A 21,199-nucleotide genomic window follows, 5' to 3' on the forward strand; every position below is an offset into this window, starting at 1 on the left:
ATTCTCTCCCTGCAGTCACAGTCACAAGAGCTTAAAATAATATCAGCAAATTTGCAATGCTGGTGTAAAAACATTCATGTTTGCTAAAAGCAAGAGTAAATGGAATCCAGAAAAACTGCTGCAGCTATCTGGCCTCACTGTAATCCTTGGGAAGATCCTCTGTCCATGACATGCAAAAATCCTCAGTACATTTTCTGGTCCCCTCTCACCTGCATCATATTATCCCATCCTTTCTCATCTTCTACAAGATTTGCAAGGTTTGGGGAAAACACCTCTCTCTTTATGGAATATTTGCTTACGTTAACTAGCAAGAAGAAATGCTATAGCAAGAAATACCTCCCCTTATTCAGAAGCTCAACATTTTCAGACCCACCTGGACATGTTCCTATGTGACCTGATCTAGGTGAACCTGCTTGTGCAGGGGAGTTGGACTAGATGATCTCTAAAGGTCCCTTCCACCCCTACCATTCTATGATTCTATGATTATCCCACAGGGTACCATCCCTGAGCAAATTTTAGTGAACACTAAGCATGGTTAGTCAACAGCAAAACCCCCAAAAAGTCCCAAGCACTCCTTTGGTGAAGAGCAGCTAATACTTACTCCAGCCGAACTGCAGAATCAGATGATTCTCTGTCAAACAGCCAACGGAAAAAGAAATCAAGGCTGAAAGAAAGATGGTTAATATAATTCAGTCTCCAACAGCTCAGTACTCTGTAAAATTGCCTCTCTTTTTAAGTAGTTCAGAACAGGATAGTGGATAGAAAGGCTTTAATCAAATAATCTGAACGCTACTTTACCACAGTTACTGGTAGTCAGAAATGAGGAAAAAACACCATACAGGATCAACCAAAACAGAAACTTCAGTGTGAAGTTTTAATGATTCATTTTTAGCAGTTATGACATGGATAGGACAAATACATGTTACTTGGGTAGCCAGGGAAACAGTCTAATACTGTAGAAGTGGTAGAAAAGGACAACTATAAACAAAGTATAAGAGTCAGGAAGCTGAGCTCTCAGCTGTGATGGTGAGTGTGGGCAACTTTCCATTAGTCATTGATCTTACAAGGTCTCACCTTTTTTTGCCAAAAGAAAACTCAGCCTTTGAAAACTTTCATCTGAGGATCTCACAGGCCTTAAAGATGAGCCTTGAAATCTAATGTGTAATGGTAATATAACCATACACACTGGGGGGAATGGGGGTACACGAACTATACCTCAACCAGCACTAGAAAACAGAAGTAAATTGTCTTATATGATTAAAAATACTCAAACGTTACTCTGTTAAACTATGATTCTTTACCTGGTCAGACCAAGGGAGGGCAGAATCAGTACCATGAAGATCAAAAATATGTAGACTTTATGCATCATGATTCTGTTCTCTGAAGATCTGCCAATATAAAAAGTAAGAAACTCATAGGAAAGACTTCCACACATGAAGGATCATGGCCAAAGAATGTCAGCACCCGTCAGACTTCCAGTTTCCCCTACCATATCACACTGCTACCTGACACTCACACAATAAACACCTTTGAAATATTCTCTAATTTGGACCAAGCAGGCTCTCAGTATCTCCTTTGGCAAAGAAAACATTTCTGAACATTAATCCAGACTCTGGATTAGGACTGTATCAGGTCTGCACCACAAGCAAGGGGATGTGTGACAATCACAGCTGGTCTCTCATCCAATGATACTCACATCTCACAGCAGCTTGTAAACAAACAGCTCTTCAAGTGTTACACCAGGACAGATTAGGCACTTCGTAAAAGGGCACCACTGCCAAGAAACCAGACACTTGGACAAGCTACTCGAGTGTCCTTGCCAAGTGTCAAGTCTTTGGGAAGAACATGACACTACTAATGCTATACCCCTACTACAGTAGCAGGAAGATCTATCCAGTGACACACTGTTGCCAGAAAAGTGCAATAGTGATCACTAGGAACAATTCAGACTGTTAAAGGTGGTATCTGATAGGACATTAAACCTAGAGAGGTTTTATTATAGGATTATGTAGCCCTCAGGCACAGTGAGACACAGTAGCATAACCATATCAAGGCTTGAAATCAGATCTGTGATTGCTAGTGACTTTAGAAAACTATTGCAACCAATTCAGAAGGGCTCAAAGCTCACATGCCTACTGCAACTACTAAAAAAAAAACAAGCCCCAAACCCAGCAGATTTTGAACATGAAGTCTTAAAAAAAAAAAAGTCCAACATTTTTTGACCTTAGAATATAAAACCAAACAAACAATGGTTGCAGGTATTATGTAAAAAGACTGGATAAAGCTGGGATTCAGTGCACAGCATCATGCTTTTATCTGACTGTAGGCAAACTGGGGATGAAATCTGGTAAAGCTGTGCTGAGTTCTCCAAGTTACTGTACTTGACACCTCCGGAGCACACTGGTTGTATCTGAAATCTCACATCAATACATCTCCTGGGCCTTGTTCCCACCTCGGATCACCACTAATAATATCCAACAGTAACTCAGTGGCGCACCAAGAGTTAGACCCAGATCATTTTTTTCCACGCAAAACAACAAGAAAGATGGTTGCTCTTTTTATAAGTAGCCTACCAGTAGTTGGAGCACTCTCTGTTTAAGTGAGAGTGTGGGTTTCTCTGATGTTCTCAGCCTGGAAGCAATCCAAACTCATATCTCCTGTCTTCCCAAAGAACAGGCTAGTGGGATCAGAAGCACTTCCATGTTCCTGTTGAAGCTACACCCCCTGAGCCTGCTCATACATATTTTTCTGATTGAACACAAAGGGAGCCAGGGGGGAAAAAAAAGTAATCTGACCACAGGATTCGCACTCGCTGTGTCAATTACAAGTTAAATTCCTAAGTGTTGGCTCTAACATTAGAAAGAGACAAGAACGTGACATTCCCTAGTACAAGAGGTCTGCAGTTAATAGCTCTATGAAAGACAAGCACTTTCTACATTTACTTTAGCTGATTCAGCTGATAAGGTCAAAACAGAGAAAAATCTTGCTTACTTTGTCCAGTGGGACTCCAGCAAAGTTGAGTAATAAACAATTGTTGGTAGCAAAGCGGAGAAGGACCAGAGCAAGAGCGTTGGGAAGAACTGACTGACGATGGGATTCTAGTCAGAGGAAAAACAAGAAAAGAAAGTAAGAATGAATACCAAAAACATTTTCAGGCAGCTGTGGTAGAACTGAGGCTGCAATAGTTTTCTTTTTGTAAATTATAGCAGCTTGGACTGTGGGAATTATATTCAGACATGGTCTCAAAACGAGTGAGTGCTCAGCACAGGGGTGCAAGATAGAAAACAAGAGTAGGACTGGGAATTAAATTCCAGGAGAGTTAAGTGTCACAAGCAGTTTCCCCGCAGCTTACCCTAGCTTGGGAAAGTATTTAAAATGAGGAGTTCACAAGACATTTCAAGCTACAGTCGAACTAGGACCAGGCATATATGCCATTTGGATTTAAATAAAATAGGCACAATAAACCCATGGCATTTTACTTCAGAGTTTAAAATCTGAATTCCCCCCCTTCTCATCATAAAACTCAAAACACAATTTGGACTTGAAATTCCACTTTTGTTGAAGGGTTTTTATTACAAAATTTAGGTTGCAAGGTTTTTACTGCAAACAAACAAGACACTTATAAAGTTTCAGATGAAATTACTTCAGCCTGCTATCAAGGGACAAAAGAGGACTAAAGACCCGATTCTTGGACATGATTTTTGATCAGCAGTTACGTAAAACAGCCCTGAGAATAGATGAACTCTAAAGGTCCCTTCCAATCCCTACCATTCTATGGTAGACACAGTTCCTTTGTCTTACTGCACACCTATCAGTTTATCAACATTTTGGTCTGCTACACAGCTACATCCAAACATATGGTGATACTCACATTAAGGTAGTGAATAGGTTTAGTGACATTGAACTTGTCCATGGTTGAGATGATTATGGAAGGAGTTGTAAGAAAAAACAGCACAATAAAAAGCAGCAAATTGATGCAAGCCCATCTAAACCACCATTTCAGTCCACGCACTGAAAGGTTTTTCCTGGAAAATAAACACACAAAAAAAATCAAAAGGACAAAAAACCCCAAGCAGTAAGCATTTGCTGTTTGAAAAATACAGATATTACCTGACAAGTAACAGGTGGCCTTGCTTTTTTCTAAATTGAGCTTTCACAGTCTCAGAATTATATAGCAAAATAACTCTTTTCATGACCTAGTAATTCGGCAAATCCCTGTGCCTCCTCTTCTTCAAGGGGAAGGGAGACAAGAAAAAGAATGGAAAACAAACAAGACAACACAACACCACAACAAAACCTCACCAACTTCCCCTCTCATCAATGATTAGAAAAGCTTTGTAACTGCTTCAGCCCACTGAGTCTCAAAGATCTCCCACGTCCATAAGACAGCGCTTGAAAAAAAAGATGAGGAAACAAAGCCCGTGTGTGCAAGAACCCTTTTGTGAACAAGGTGGATTAAACTGACCCTACTTGGAAAGCAGCTTGCAAGAGGTTTTCAATTCATGTCTCAGAATAACACAGCTGTGAAAGACACGGCTAAGACTCATGGTTGTTCGCTTTATGATTAAAGATTCCGTACTTTGTTCTCAGCTGCAGAATTGTAGTTCTAGAGAAAACCTCCCAATTATTAGCAATAGATGGCAGAGTCCCCTTAAAAGTCATTTTCTGTCAAATCAATAGGGAAAAAAGTTTACTTGGGGAAAAAAACCCAAAACAAAACAGTCACATATAGGTGAAATACAGTAACTTGTGCGTGTTTGCATCTCACACAGTTCTGGTTTGGGCAATGGAAGTGTCATAACAAATCTACTGTTACAGGAGCAGGGGATTATATTGACCCAATCATGAGCTATTTGCAAAGCAATTGGAAAAGGTTTATAGTCATTTTTAGCTCACAAGCAAGGACAGAAGGCAGCACAGGAACCATTTAATTCAAAAAGCATTTCTCTATTTTCTGACGCTCTCCTATAAGCAGTGGGCAAAGTCTGGGAAATTTACTGGGTCAATAAAAAGACGTTAAAAGAGAGACCATGGTTGACAGAGCAGATCAAGTTATATCTGTCATGTGGCAACTCAAAAATACATACATGCTTGCAGAGTACTCAGCACTATCACCAAGTTGCTTACCTCAGATCTCAACAGTAGATATACATTAACCTCAAAAAAAACCCCACACTGAGGCTCAGACACTAATGAGCTGGTTTGGCAATGTTTTTTTGAGTTCACAGGAACTGCAGTTACCACATCTTTGGGGTGGCAAAACTCTAGCCAGCCTCTGAGAGGCCCAACAACAATAAAAATCACCAGTAACAGAAATAAAGATGCAGATCAGCCGCATCTAAATGCTACACAGAGCCTTAGTTTAGGGTTAAAGAAAAATGCACTCAGCTCCTTCTCCTGTCCCCATTTTAAACCTACGTTATCATCAAAGAATGGATGCGAGACAGGAATCTTACCAACAAATATTCTCAGGATAAGGAGCATATGTAACCTCCCAGTTTGATACACACAGCTCCCTGCTGTAGGATGATGGCTGGGGTTCTCCTTTACACTTAATACTCTGACACTTACAAGCATTGAAGTCTTTAAGGATACTGTAAGGAAGAAAAGAAAGAAAAGGAGGATTTTTCCAAGTTTTAACACCTGCATATATAAACACTGCGTATATATAATGAGAGTGACAGAGAAAAATGATAAAGGGTTGTTTTGAAGTTAACCAGAGATCAAGATAGCTCTTAGAAAATAATGCAACATTATACTATGCATGCAAAGGCCATCATACAAAGCTACTATCACAGGTCTGGGAGATCTGACGCAAGCTGGAAACAAAAAGCACTCTTGGCTTGAAATGTTCAGAGCTTCTACCAACACAAACAACAGCAGTGACATGTATTTAAAAAAATACAAAATAATTCAAAGCCTGAGATTATTTTAAAAACAAAAATAAGGACAGTCAGTTCTCCAAGCACTTCTTTATGTAACTACAACTGTTTTCAAATCAAAGCAGACCAAAGGATTAGTCTGCACTCTCACTACACTAGTACCAAAATTAGCTCGTTTTGTCTCCAGTACCAATTCTGAGAAACTGTTTCATCATTCTGGTACTCTTCACAGTTCAAAATATTGGCTTCTTTCACCCATTCTTAAAATAATCATGCCACTTAATTTTATCTTCTAGTATTAAGAGTTGATTGACAATCGACGTATTGAAACAAAATTTAAACGTGCCCAGAGTAAATGCTTTCAAAGACTTCTCAAAACACAGCAACAGAAGTGAGAGACATATTCAGAGGCAGTACCAGTGTGTGTGTATTACTGTGTCAAGGAAGTTCCACTCCAGATAAGGTCTATTACACAAGCACGGAAACAAGAAATATTTGAATGGGTAGACTCTAAAATTCCTCTACATGCTTATTTCTCAGTTGTACCCTTAACATAAAGAAAACAGAGAACCACAGAAACACACACCAAAGAAACACAAATAACCCCCAAATCCCAGATCCCCACCTTACCAGAATTCAAGGAGTGATGTCAAATTGCCAGAAGCTTGCAGCAGCAAGTATTTAAGAAAATTAATTACACTTTGACAGTTCATGTTTCAAAACAAACATGTGAGCAAGCTTTAGCCCTACCAAGCTTCTACGAGCACCTGACTCCATGGACCTTCCTGTTTCTCCCTTCCTATTTCAGGGCTCTGTGAAGCAGAGCCTACTAAAGGCACCAAAGAATTTTCCAGTTTAATGGTAGTTTCAGCCTCACATGGAATCTAATCTAATCCTCCAGAGGATGGAGTTCACTGTATCAATTCCAGGCAAAACAAACTGAAATCTTTCCAGTTCTTGATAATTCAACTCAGAGTGCAGTGCAACTCAGAACACATGCCCAAAGAAAGACTTCCCCCATCAAAACTGTATATGACAAGTCAGCAACTAGACAAAGAACTTCAGTGCTTATTTCTTCTTTCAGTTTCACATCTTCTAATGTCATTTGTGTCTATATTCTCGAAATATGGTGTCCAACATTACAAAATCAGGAAGGTGACAGATTTCAGTACACAATCACCACTCAGTTTAAAAGCAGCAAGCAAAACTTTCTCCAGCATCTCAAATTCTTGCAAGGAATTCCATACTCTGGACTTCCTTGAAAAAAACAAAAGCCTGAAAAGACTGGCTCCCAAACGTGACTTAAAGATCAAAAGAATGCAGACAATGTAAATCATAGAGGCTGTGAGAATAGCAAAACATGATGTGTGACTTTCATAATACATTCTTCTGCTTCCTTTTACCTGCTTTGTGTTACTAAAAGATGCTCCCAAAGGGCCAATAGAAAACAAGAGGCTACATGTATTTTCTCTACAAACCAATGGGTAAAAAGCACTGAACAACTGCTGGTATTAGGCCTACAACATATATCTATAATAACAAGTAAGAGATACCTAGCGTGCACCTACCACCTATGGCCAGGTCAGTCCCCAACTCTACTTTGTTGAGATGACCATCGAGCACTGTAATTTGAACCCACTGTTACAGTTTGGTAATTGGACCATTTGCACAGACAAAAATGGAAAGATCAGTAACTCATATTCAAGGGCCAATTAGCCTGGCCTACACCTTTAATCTATGCTGACAGATTGCATCCCACACAGAAGAGAAAGGCTTCTTACCCCAATAAATGTTCAGAGACATTTAACCCTTTAAATATTCTCTTCACTCAAAGCACCGAGGCTACATGCACACTTATGGGAAAGCTTACCAGAAAGCAAAGCAGACCAAATCCACAAAATTATGAAGAGAAATGGAAGAAGAACCAAGAACCACCTTGTTGACAAGTGAGACAAACAGTACTGTTACAGTTAAAAGTGAACAAACAAGACAGCAGATAAAACTTACTAGGTTGCCATGGACTTCTCTTGAAATGTTACAAAAGCCATTCCCAGTGGGTTATTATGAACAGCTTGTTCCTCTTTTGAATATTCTTCCAGCAGCTCATTTCTAACTTTGGTGTAATAATCTACAGCATCCTCCTGTTGGGAAATTGATGACTGTTACATCCAAGTACCAGATGGTTAACACCTTCATCAAAATACAGCTTACACAAAGCATACTCTCTCTTGCCAATGCCACGTTCACAAATTACAAATCACATCACAAGGGAAGACAAAAAGACAGGAAGTTTTTCTTGTACTTCAATTTCTGTACTAAGATTACATTTTAAAAGTTTTGGGGATTTCCTTGGCTGTACTGTGCAAGGACATGAACAATGAGCTACCTGCAATAAACGAATAAAGAATTTTCTGAAACTCAACAGGATACCACATAAAACCTATTCTCTACTCTTCTGATCTACCTAGTCATTGCTGAAAATGAACAGTCTCTTACCCTTTCACATCCTCTCATTTCACAACAGCAGAATTGACCACATGGCTTAGGGTTGATTTGGACCCGCTTGCCATATTTCTGATGCAGGTGTTCATAGTAAGTCAGGCTTTTTTCTGCCTGGTTTCTGGACAAGAAAACAGTACCAACATCAAGCTTAAGAAAAAAATAAACCCCAAGAGAAAAAAAGAGTTATGTCAAGGACTAGCAATAAATTAATCAGTCACCAAAGTCACATAACTTATTTGGGCTACTCAGTATATGATATTTTCAAGTGTGTAATAGCGCTATACAGCCTACACTTGTAGTGGGGTTCCATGAAATACAACAATGTATAACACAGAAAGTAACACTCTTCTCCTGTGACCAGCACCTTCAGCCAAAGAAGCACGGTCCTGGAGTTAATTCAATAGTTTCCACTTCACACTGCCTCATAATAATCAAATACATAACTAAATAAATAAGCAGCAAGTCAAAGCTTATCTTATGCAGCACACAGCTTATGACACCCACAAGAAACAGGCTGAACTCCACAAGTCACCTAAAATCACAGCTAAATCTAACTAAAGTCCAGGCCAACACTTCAACAGCAGAATTCATTTCTACCGAGTGCAAGCTTTGTACCACTGCATTTGTTGATTTAGGACTGGCAAGGCATTCATCAAATTAGGTTAAACTCAAATAGACTACAAAAATACCTTTTTTTGAAGAGATAAATAAGCTTGGCTACATCATAACACAGCTGGACCTCCACCACGGTGCAGGTTGGGTAGGCAGCACTGAAAAGGACACAGTAAATGAGAACAATAAAGAACAAAAAGTAGGATGAAGAAACTGTTTCAAAGAGCACAACTGATGTTTAACTGACATCACAACCACTCATTTCAGTTCCGAATGAGGTATAGACTAGAGACTTCCAGATAGAGATGAGACGTGCAGTATTATTCCCAAGTAAAGGCCACACAGGAGTATGAATGGAAAGTGTGGATGCACAGTCACTTTCTTACATTCTAATTTTAAGATCAGCTAATTAACTTCATTGAAATATAGCCTTTACTCAGTTCTGTCTAAGGAATAAGATGGGCTTTTACAAGATGGATTCTACAATATGAATTTTAAACAGTCCTCTCTTATGAAGACAGGCTGAGAGAGTTGGGGTTGTTCAATATGGAGAAGTCTCTGTGGAGATCTTACAGCAGCCTTCCAGTACCTAAAAAGGCCTGCAAGAAAGCCAGGGAGGGACTTTTTACAAGGGCATGTAGGGATAGGACAAGGGCTAATGGCTTTAAGCTAAAAAGAGGGTAGATTTAGATTGCATGTAAGGAAGAAGTTCCTCCCTGTGAGAGTGGTGAGGCACTGGCACAGGGTGCCCAGAGAGGCTGTGGCTGCTCCATCCCTGGAAGTGTTCAAGGCTAGGTTGGACGGGGCTTTGAGCAACCTGGTCTAGTGGAAGGCGTCCCTGCCTATGGCAAGGAGGTTGGAACTAGATGTTTTTTAAGGTCCCTTCCAACACAAACCATTCAAAAGTAAAATAAAAACAAAACCAAACCTTAAAACCATTTCTGCTTGGGCAGGTAAAGCTACTAGGACAATTTTAAGGCTCCTGTTCCTAATGATACTACTCCACCACAGAACTTACGTGAAATGTTCATGCACTGTCTCTTCTTTTGCATTTTTTGGAAGACCAGTTATAAACAATGTGCACTTAACCTGCAAGAGAAAACACAGCTCCAGTTTCAAGGAAGGCAGGGATATAGCACAAGTAGCTGTGTTGTAGAGGAGAAAAAGGTAGGAAATTTTTATTTTGATGAGCTGCATCAATTAAAAACAGCACCACATTGACCATCTACATTGGTAACAGGTTACAACAAAATTTCACAAATCCCTCCCCGACCCCCCACCATTTTCACAATTCACTCAGTGGAGCTTTGCTTTCACCAAATTCCTTCACACTTATGTCACATTCTAGCAAGCAAAAGGCATCTTAGCAATTTGCTTTCTCAGCATCATCCACTTGCAAACATGTTGTACAGTCTTTTTCAGAAACTTACTATGTTTTCTTCTTTATATGTGACATACTTCATATGGTGTCTCATGAAGACAACAGTCAGAATCAGGTAAACAACAGCAAAAACCGTGTGCAGCCAAAGAAGATTATTACTGTTGGACAAAATGTTAGGAATATAAGAAACAGGAAAACCTAATTGTCCAACTGATACAAGTAGCAATCAAAACACTAAGCAGATCAGAACCTCTCACTGAACACAAAAGAAGAAGAGAAAGATAGTTGCTGGTAGTCAGTCACAACTACACATACCCCTTGGATAGCCATTAGAGTTACTTGCTTATCATAAATTCTATGGGTTACAAACTTACAAAGAAAACAGATATCCTATGACATGGATGTTTTTAGGTAGTGTTTATCCTGCACCTTCTCATTCAGATGACCAATAGCACACACTGTGCTATTTGCAATAATGTTTTTTATTGGCCTCATTAGTTACTGTGCTGAGAGGATGACTGAACTCTCCTTGAACAAAATCCTTACTCAAATTGAAAACAGCCTAATAGAGGAAGTAAATACCACTTTTCCAATAGCTCTCTCCTCAAAGCTTAAGGAAGTTCTGTTCTATGAACAGTTCTTCAGTTTTGCAAAAAGCATTAATAATTACAACTAACCTAAAGTAGAGGAAACTTATTTTACAGATTAAAAAAACCCAATCAAACAAAAAATCCTCATTACTCTCACTAGAATTCATAACGTGGTTAAGAAACCCGAAGTGTGTTGGCAGAAACTCTACTGGACATAGCAGCATGGATAGATGTGGACTGATCAAGTCATAAACCAGAAAAACTGTACATCTTAGTGTCACGACTATTTTACAGACTGTTTTTAAAACACAGAGGAGTAATTTTAATTCTGATCTTGGAGTAATTTTGATCTTGGATGGAGGAGTTAAGCACACACACACAAATCTAAAGCAAATTTAAACCATGTGAGTTACACATTCTAGTAAAGCCGTCAGCTTTATTTGCCTTCTGAAGTACAGCTTCAGAAATTTCTGAAAATAACATTGCTAGATGTACAGTCATTAGCCAAGAGAAACACCAAGTGGTGTAAGAAGTATGAGCTGACAGAGTAGAAGCCAAGTCTCCAGATTTCCTATCAGCACTGTAACTACATAGCCTGAAGCAGATATCGCAGTTTCACTTGACGAAGCATGAATAAGTAATTCCTGCCCCATGAGCCACGCTGCAAGTATCAATTCACACATTTAGAGACTATGTTGGGAAACAGACACAAGCAATAGAAGTACTCTGCAAGATTACTTACCCAGTTTGTAAGTTTACTATAGTTGTTCTTCCAAAACTATAAGGATCTTTATCTAGGAAGAAAAAAAAACCCCGAGCAGCATAATTAACTGGTGCAACATTCATATGCAAACTATCAGAAGTCAGCTTTTATTCTATTTTTTTTTAAATATTGATACACTACCTCTTAGTGTTCATTGTTTAAAAGATTCAGAAGAATAGTCCATGTTGGTTTATGCTGTATTGCATTTTAAAGTTGGAAAAAAAAACCCCACATTCAGCCCATCAAGAGAAACAATAGATTATTTCAAAAACCTGAATACCAGATCTTCACAACAGTTCCCCTTTCTCTCTTGAATCTCCCTTCACATCCACTAACAACATTGTTTAGGGATGGGAACATATTTCCTTCACATTTTTATTCCATCTTCACCGACTTCTTATCTCAGTTTAAAAAACTGCATTAATGCAGCGTTGACAAAACACTGCTGGTAACCTTATTAAGGTCAAAAGTGATACATTTTATATGAGATGGTTTCTCTAGACTGTCAAGTGTTTAAAAAAATGACAATGCAAGTGAGTGAAAATTGAGTACATGTTCACCAAGGAAAAAGAGCTGAGCTTATCTGGAAAGCTGAACAATATTCTAGCATAGACTAAATTACATTGCAAGTTAAGTGATCACAACAGACAGAACTACAAATGCACAAAATCACAGATGGCGAAATGGGAGGAAGAAGGGGAGTGAGATTATAACTTCATCTTTGCTCTTCAGCTGTAGCATCACAAAAATTAATGCTTGAAAACCAAAGCTTTATTCTGCCTCAGAAGGCCAGTCACACTGCCATCTGAAATAACAGAGAGCATCTATTCACAGAAGAGTAGAGGTTGGAAAGTCCTTCTAACAACCATCTAGTCCAACCCCTTGATAAAGTGGGTTCACCTAGATCAGATTATCAACAGTGAATAACTGTTTAAGCATCATCTTGACAAGACTGATACAAAGTCAATCATAGAATGTCAGGGGATGGAAGGGACCTTTAGAGATCATCTAGTTCAGTCCCCCTGCTAAAGCAGGTTCACCTAGATCAGGCCACACAGGAACGTGTCCAGGTGGGTTTTGAAGACCTCCAGAGAAGGAGACTCCACACCCTCCCTGGGCAGCCTGTGCCAGGGCTCCCTCACCTGAACAGTGAAATAGTTTTTTCTTATATTTAAGTTGAACTTTTTGTGTTCCAGCTTCATCCCATTACCCCTTGTCCTGTTGCTAGATCCAATAGAAAAAAGCATAAATTTGGCTTGTAAGTGCTCATTATCAAAAAAAAGAAGAAAGTTTAAGCAGGGTTTAACAGAGTACTGTCCACCAGTATTCTCATCAGCAACTTGAATGGCAAACTAGAGGACACACTTATTGCATTTGTTGAGGGTAAGTTAGTAATGGAAAGAGGTAGGTGTCACACTGGAAGACCTTCTCAGGACCAGACTGCAAGAAATGTGAGATAATTCTTTGTCTAGTCAGCATTGACAAAGTCTTGGTGTCCAGTTCTGAGCCGCAAACCAAGACAGAAAGAAGCGATAGGAGATAGTCCAGCTCAATTTTAAAACAAATACAATCAGCCAAATGGAAACCATTTCTCATTAATAATGAAATTAACTAGTCTGGTTTATTAAAGAGAGCAAAAAGCACAGATGGACGATAATTCTCAAGCAGATAAAAGGATATTGCAAAGAGGACAAGAATAAGCTATTCTCCCTAGCGATCTCAAATTGCAATAAGCCATTCAGACTGGACACTGGAAAAATATTTCTCAACAGTGAAGACAGCTTCTGTTGGCAATCACCACCAATAAAAATCGTACAGAGTGCCTAGATAAACACCAGTTAAGAGGGCACCAGTTAAACACCAGTTAAGTTAATCCTGCCCTGAGCATTCTAGGTGTAGCCACCTATGTCTGCATGTCATCTGCCATCTTGTTTGTGACAAGTTTTTGCCAGACATTTAGAGAACACTCTACTCTCTCAAAAATTTCCCAAAAACAGTACACACATCAGACTGGGGGGTGAGGGGGAGGGACACTAAAACGACAAAAGTTTATCAAAATCAAAAAATCCTAAAAGCTTTTGCAACGACTCTAAATGCTAAATTCTTCTCAGAATATGAAAAAAAATCCAACCAAACCAAACACCAACTCCAACTTACCAAGCAGATCACCTGATAGGTTGACAGGCAGTATGACACATACAGACAAAATGCTGACAGCAATCAACAAACAGATGATGTGACGCTGGAAGGCAAGGTAATGTATGGCATCTTCACCACACCTCTCATGAATCTCGTCGTCGCTGCATGGCAGACAGAAAAGCATTCAGTCTGCTTCACATCCTTGGGGCTTTGGGGGAGTGCTAGTATTTTTGAACATAGACTAATTTCTCTGTCTAGCCACTGACATCTTCATCAATTCCTATCCATTTTCACAGAATCACAGAATGGCAGAGGTTGGAAGGGACCTTTACTCATCATCTAGTCCAACCCCTCTGCTAAAGCAGGTTCACCTAGGTCAGGTCTCACAGGAATGTATCCAGTTGGCTCTTGAAAATCTCCAGAGAAGGAGACTCCACACCCTCCCTGGGCAGCCTGTGACAGGGCTCCCTCACCCTTATAGTGAAATAGTTTTTCCTTATGTTTAAATGGACCTTTTTGTGTTCCAGCTTTTTTCCACTATCCCTTGTTCTATCACTGAGTCTTTCAACATGGCTATATTCTTTCATGCATAAATTTCAGTTCCAAGAGTCTTTTCCTCGTGCAATATCAACATACAACAATTAACATTAGGGCATTTAAGATGGAAACAAGTAATCTGAGAAGCAAATATAAGTTCTTTTTTAATCAGTCTACAAGATGACAAAGTCATTTGCTGTCACCTCCTGCTTTATGACAGTCAAAAAGTGGGAAATCTTGCTCTCAGACTAAGATCACCCTGTGACAGTGATCACTCATCTCCATAAAAGCTCCCCGAGAGGAAAATTACAACAGAATCACCTTACTCTTATGAGATCTAATTAAGAGAAGATATTAATAGGCTTTGGAATAAACTCTCATCATCTATCCATTGTTACCAAGATAGATCATTAAAAGGAGTCCTTGGAAAAGGAAGGAATCAAACTAGCAAAAATGGAGAAAGACATGCTCAGTCCCCACCCTTTTTTTGTCTCGATGGTGCCCTTGCTAGAAACTGATTTTTAGAAATCACTATTTACTAAGCCCCAAGAGATACAAAGAACTAACATCACACATCTAACACTCAGCGTCTGGGAAACAGCAGAGTGGGCTTTTCCTAGTCAATTCCAGCCCCAACTAAACCATCAGTTCTCCACAGAAATCCTTCCAGGGAAAGCCTGTTTCCTGCCTGGGGCTCTACTGGCTTCAAACAGGAGAACACCCACACAGTACTCTTTGAAGGGTAAAAGCCTAGAGTCTAGTTATTAGCTCAGAACTCATATACATGCCATAGATTCCCTTAGGTTCACACACTGTCTGAGATCAAGAAGTCTCTGGGCTGCCACCAGGACAACTGTATTCTCATAAATTCATCTTGTTTTTTCCACACCACCAGAGACACATCTGTATCACTGTGCTAAATTCTATCTACTCGAGCTAAAAAACCAAAAAACTCACATATTTTTTTAATGCAAATCTCCTTTTTAATTTAAAAAGCAGCAAAACAAACCATAGGTGACTATTTCTGTTTCATATACTTACTGCATGCGAAAAGCAGCTGTCATCCAAGAACAAAACCCCTATAAATAAAGAAGGAAGTTTTTAGGAGCTAGTATACAAAAAAAACATAGCCTCTGCACAATTAAGAGAAGTGTTTCTATTAAGCCAATCTCTTAGCTAAAAAGCTGGCAGTTTATTCCTCTGAAATCACAATTTAGAAACATACAGAAAAATATCTCATACTCTATACACTTTTTACAAAGTACTTCACATATCTGTCTCCAGAGAGTATTTAAGAGGCTTTTTTTATTACTTGCATGTTTATTGCTTGGGCTTCTTAAATTTACACAAGTGTGTCCAAATCCAATCCCCAATGAAGAGAAGTCAAGATTGAGATTTCTAAGGATTTTTTTTAGAGGATTATGTTTTTTTTCCAAAACAATTTCCAGAGAGTCCCCAGTTTCAAGGATAAGTTCCATGAAAGTCTAATACAGCTTAGTCAGTTAAATGGTAGTTAGAAACAATGCTATGATTACATTAACAGAAAGGTTTCTTGTCTAGGTTTACAAATCCTCCTATGAAACTGCACAGTAGAGATCATATCTCACTCAATGTTCCAGTATGGTTCAAAAAACATCTCATCTTGAAAGGCCTCTTGAGTGAATAATATTGAGCTAGAGACACATTTTCACTCAACTGTTTCAATGATAAAGTTGCTTTAGGGTTTTTTAAAAAGATGAAGAAAGCAATGTTACTAGCAGAGCAACCCTGATCAAACACCAGTCTGCTTTTGAGGCTCAGACAATCGCTTAGTTGCAATGCCAGATACTGATTTGATACACATATAAAATGTTAAAATGTAGGCTGCCAGCACTGGGACCTGATGGGATGCATCCAGGAGTGCTAAGGGAGCTGGCTGATGCAGTTGCTAAGCTGCTCTCCATCATTTTTGAACAATCATGGAGGACAGATGAGATGCCTGAGGAGTGGAGAAAGGCCAATGTCACTCCAGTCTTCAAAAAGGGCAGGAAGGACGACCCAGGAAACTACAAGCCAGTCAGCCTCACCTCCATCCCTGGAAAGGTGATGGAACAACTCATCCTGAATGTCATCACAACCATCTTTTCCTTCATATGTTTTATCAGGTGGAGTCAATATGAATTCACCAAGGGGAAATCCTGTTTGACCAACCTGAGAGCCTTTCTATGAGTGCATAACCGGCTGGCTAGATGAGGGGAGAGCAGCGGATGTCATCTACCTTGACTTCAGCAAGGCTTTTGACAATGTATCCCATCACATCCTCATCATAAAACTCAGACAGTGTGGATTGGATGAGTGGATGGTGAGGTGCATCGAGAGCTGGCTGAATGACAGATTCCAGAGGGTGGTGATCAGTGGCACAGAATTGAGTTGGAGGCCTGTCACCAGTGGAGTTCCACAGGGATTGGTTCAAAGATACCAGAGAGACCATACCATGAAACCAATTTTTTGGCCAGACTTTTAATTATCTTCCATTCCAAACCACTTGTAACATTAAGAGTACATGGCATTATTACTAGCCTCCCTCTTGCATCCAGTTGTTTCATCTTAATGAGGAAGATAACGTACTATGAAGACCAACCAGATATTACTTGCAATGTGAACATAACGTAATGTTTTTAACTGTTATTTCAGCACAAATTGTTTAGCAGTCTTTTTCCTTCCCTACCTTCTCTTTGAAACTCTAACATAATTCTTAACTTAAAAACTGACTTAAAACAATGACACCAGATACTGCTTTGAGATATGGCAATTGCCTGTCAGGAAACAAAGAGAGATTACCTATGGTTCCATAAAAGCACAACACACAACCTGTTACTAATTTTTGCACGTAAATAGTCTTCCAGTGTAATGACTGGTTCACTAGGCTAGGTGGGATGGCAAATTACAACATATTCCATTAAGAGTTTACATTAACAAAACAATATCAACACTCTAGAATACTTACCCTATCATATTCAAGATCTTCAGGTACCGATGACGATGTTGACAATCGGTTGTATCTTGATTCACTAAAATACATTAAATGATGTTTTTAAGTATCTTTAATGACAGATAACACAATTCCACAGAATTACACCAACTTCAACAATTCTGAAGTAACTAAGGGAAGTATTAGAAAAACCACTTTTGCTTATAGAAGCTGTGGTTTTCACCTTGTAGCACACACTTAACTACAGAAACTTTTTCTCTGTCCCATGTTGAAAAGGGAGAATACATGGGATCCTGATGTGGGAGCATTTAACTGAACTAGAAAGAAAACAATGTTTTATGTTCCTGTGACTTAATATCCCAACAAAACAATGTAACACAGGTTTGGAAAGCCTAGCCAGGATCAGATTTGCAATGTAGCTTCCTGTTCAGATATGCATCATTACATCACCTCTTATACTTTCACCTCTCTTCCTTCACCTTACAGCCACTATTCAGAATTTCTGGGCACAAATAAATTCCTTGCTTGCAAGGTCATAAATTCATTCCTGTTGCAAGGCACAAAACATTTAGAGATCCTGTAAACTCTCAAGTACATAAAAGTACCTGGTTTGAGGTTGTTGCTAAAAAAACCGTTGCGATGGCAATGTGCCCATAATTACAGGGCAATACATGTCAAAACAGAGTGTATTCATAGGTGTATCTATGATAATTTTGATCTAGCTGGCTCAGTTCAGCAAGCAAAATAACACAGGCTCCTAGCTAGGTGTTTGACTGCTCAAAGACTCATTTGTCCCATGTAGACCCCTACAGCCCATGTGGAAGCCTGTACCAGAGCATCTCGATTCTTGCTGCCCAAGCTGGCTGTCTCAGTTATTGCTCAGGGGTTTGTTTTGGGTTGGTTTTTTTTTTCCCCCCATACCATTTACTTTTCACAATAGTACCCAATAAAACCTAAAACCACATTTGAGTCCTTTCCTGTTGCTCAGTTGTGAATTTACCACAGTTTAGTTACACCACTAACACCAGGAAGAAGCTTGCAACTAAAGTTCACCCACTTCATAAGTGGAGGGAGAGACATCTTTTGAACAGCCCAAACTACAAATCAGTAGAGAATTTCAGAAACCTGCAGTGACATATTCCTTTTTCTTTTTTTAAACCCTTTGGAAATATTATGGCATAGGCTGCATAGAGAGCTTGGGGAAGATATTGGGGTTTGAGCCAAGATAAACAAAACAGTTAATATCCTTCTATCACAGAAACACACTGTAAACATCACCGGGTAGGTACCTGGCACGTTAGCAGACAGGTAGCCCATTTTCTTACCTCCACTTCCTTAACCCACAACTGTAGAATGAAACTTATGACAATGGCAAACACACAGGTTTATTAGTGACACTACAAAGGGTAACCCTGTGAGTGGGATGTACTTCACACAAAGCAGCAGGACGACATTTTTCACAAAAACAAGCATGTGATCACAAACATATCTGACACAAATGCACTTAATTTGAGCCCTGTTTACATAGTTCCATGCTCCCAAAATGGTTTTAACAAATCAGTCTGACTGCATTGTTTCTTTTTTTACCTTTCAGCTTCTGACACCAGAGCGACACGACCATAGTCCCAGAATCTCTTTCTTATAATGGAAAACAGTAATATTAAAACCTAGAAAACAAAACCAAACATCTGTAAATATTTGTTTTTCTCCTTCATAATAATTATTCTTAGCTACATAGGAACTGTCAGAAAATGCTGTCCTAGCTCCTAAACCAACTGTCATATGTTAATCAACCCAGTGGTTGCCATGCTACAAACTGACTTGTCTGGGACCAAAGGGCCAGAACATCTGCCTTCCTGTTCTAATTGATGAAAGAAGAGAACTGCATGTGAAAATACTTCTGAATTGCGACTGTATGAAGGTTTGTCACAGGAAAAGTAGTAAGCAGTACTTCAGAGGAAGTCAAAACTTTCATAAATACACCTTTACTATTACTCATTACTTAGTGACCAGAACTATGATGGAAGACTTGTTTTTAGAATCATAGAATTCTTTCTGCTGCAAAAGACTAAATTGAGTCCAGCTACTAACCTCACACTGCCAAGCCCACCACTAAACCATGTCTCAGCACCTCAGCTACATAGATTTTAAATATATCCAGGGATGGTGACTCCACTGCCTGCCTGGGCAGCCTCTGCCAGTGCTTAATAACTCTCTCAGTGAAAAAGTTCTTCCTAATCTCTAACCTAAACCTCCCCTGTTGCAACTTGAGGACATTTCCTCTTGTCCTGTCATTCGTTACTTGGGAGAAGAAACCGACTCCCACCTCCCTACAACCTCCTTTCAGTTAGTTGTAGCAAGTGATGGTGTCTCCCCTTCAGCCTCCTCTTCTCCAGGCCAAACAACCCCAGTTCTCACAGTTGCTCCTGATCAGACTTGTTCTCCAGACCCTTTACCAGCTTTACTGCCCATCTCTAGACACTGTCCAGCATCTCAGGGTCTTTCTTGTAGTGAGGGGCTCAAAGCTTTAATTTTATAGAACTTATGTTCTAAAAACTTATTTTATTTTTAAACAGTGATCTAAACAGACTGTAAGGAGCTCAACAACTTTCTCAAGTATGAGAATTATTTTTATCTGCAGTTAAAGCAATTTATTATTACATAAAACCTAGATACTTATATTTGACCTCTGCATTGTATTTCTTCTCTCCCTCCTGTATTTTCACCTGTTCAAAGAGGCTAAGAAAAACCCACACTGCTATGTATTTCATACAGTTCCATTTAAACATATGGAAAAATTTCTTTCCTGTGAGGGTGAGGTAGCCCTGGCTTTCCTGTGAGGGTGAGGCTGCCCAGGGAGGGTTTGGAGTTTCCTTCTCTGCAGGTTTTCAAAACCCACCTGGATGTGTTCGTGTGTGACCTAATGTAGGTAGACCTGCTTTAACAGGGGATTGGACTAGATGATTTCTAGAGGTCTCTTCTAACCCCTACCATTCTGTGGTTCTGTGACTTTTTTTTTCTGTATTTTTTTGTAACAAGTTGCTCTGTTTGAAGCAATGAAGCAGAAGTAACAAGACCTGTTTTCTATGCATACATAACATATGCCCTCTACTCCTTGCCCCACCTACATCCCATACCTGTTTGGCTAGAAAGTGGCTCTAGTGATGTAACTTATTTGGCTTCTATGCAAATAACAGCTGGCCAGACAGGATACATGTCAAAATTATCTCTGTCAAGATTACACGGCTCATTTCCACATTTCACAACGAACAAAACCTTCTTGCAAGAGCCTTCCTCCCAAAAGAGAATATTAATTTAGATCTTCCTCCTTCATCTGGCCATTAAGCTTCGTGTAAGAAGGAAAGCTCTCTAGACTCTTTGGCAATTTTGGTTGAAATTGGCTAACATATTCTACAGTTATGAGGAGGAAGCACCAAACGAAAATGAGAAGACAATGCAATATATAAATCTCACTTGCTTAGCAAACCAGCCTAGAAATAATATTCAGAAACCCATCAACTGATAGTTACTGAAGGGATTTGCAGTAAAAATGTTAGCAATGTAGGAATATAGGAGCTGCTAAATAAATTGCAATACTCGGTACTTTAAGAGAGGCCTTTGACGTTGCATCTGACTCTGTCCTAATGCTGTTTGAGAGGAGAGTTCAACGGCAAGGAACTCAAAAACAGAGACTCTGTATCTCAAAATTGAACCATAGCTTTAATGAAATAAAATATATTTCCCTAAATGCTCCAACTCAATCTTTATTAAATGCTGTGCAATTAGTTACACAGAGCAGTAAATACTCTACATCCTTGGAAA

General features: G+C 39.3%; 1 protein-coding gene across 3 annotated transcripts in view; it reads right to left on the reverse strand.

Annotated features, from left to right (window-relative positions):
- The window catches only part of TMEM63A (transmembrane protein 63A), a 34,306-nt gene that overhangs the window by 9,831 nt on the left and 3,276 nt on the right, over positions 1-21,199 (reverse strand). For all 3 annotated transcript variants that reach the window (XM_061991519.1, XM_061991517.1, XM_061991518.1), the window contains exons 3-17: positions 18,965-19,044; positions 17,393-17,456; positions 15,448-15,485; positions 13,888-14,030; positions 11,710-11,761; positions 10,427-10,535; positions 10,015-10,085; positions 9,074-9,154; positions 8,379-8,502; positions 7,890-8,023; positions 5,457-5,594; positions 3,872-4,025; positions 2,992-3,098; positions 1,302-1,388; positions 602-664 (exon numbers count right to left, since the gene is read on the reverse strand). In XM_061991519.1, coding sequence (XP_061847503.1) covers positions 602-664; positions 1,302-1,388; positions 2,992-3,098; positions 3,872-4,025; positions 5,457-5,594; positions 7,890-8,023; positions 8,379-8,502; positions 9,074-9,154; positions 10,015-10,085; positions 10,427-10,535; positions 11,710-11,761; positions 13,888-14,030; positions 15,448-15,485; positions 17,393-17,456; positions 18,965-19,044 — 1,445 coding nt within the window. The remainder of the gene's footprint in view (positions 1-601; positions 665-1,301; positions 1,389-2,991; positions 3,099-3,871; positions 4,026-5,456; positions 5,595-7,889; positions 8,024-8,378; positions 8,503-9,073; positions 9,155-10,014; positions 10,086-10,426; positions 10,536-11,709; positions 11,762-13,887; positions 14,031-15,447; positions 15,486-17,392; positions 17,457-18,964; positions 19,045-21,199) is intronic.

This window comes from Colius striatus, chromosome 2 (assembly GCF_028858725.1).
Source record: "Colius striatus isolate bColStr4 chromosome 2, bColStr4.1.hap1, whole genome shotgun sequence".
Classification (NCBI taxonomy): domain Eukaryota; kingdom Metazoa; phylum Chordata; class Aves; order Coliiformes; family Coliidae; genus Colius; species Colius striatus.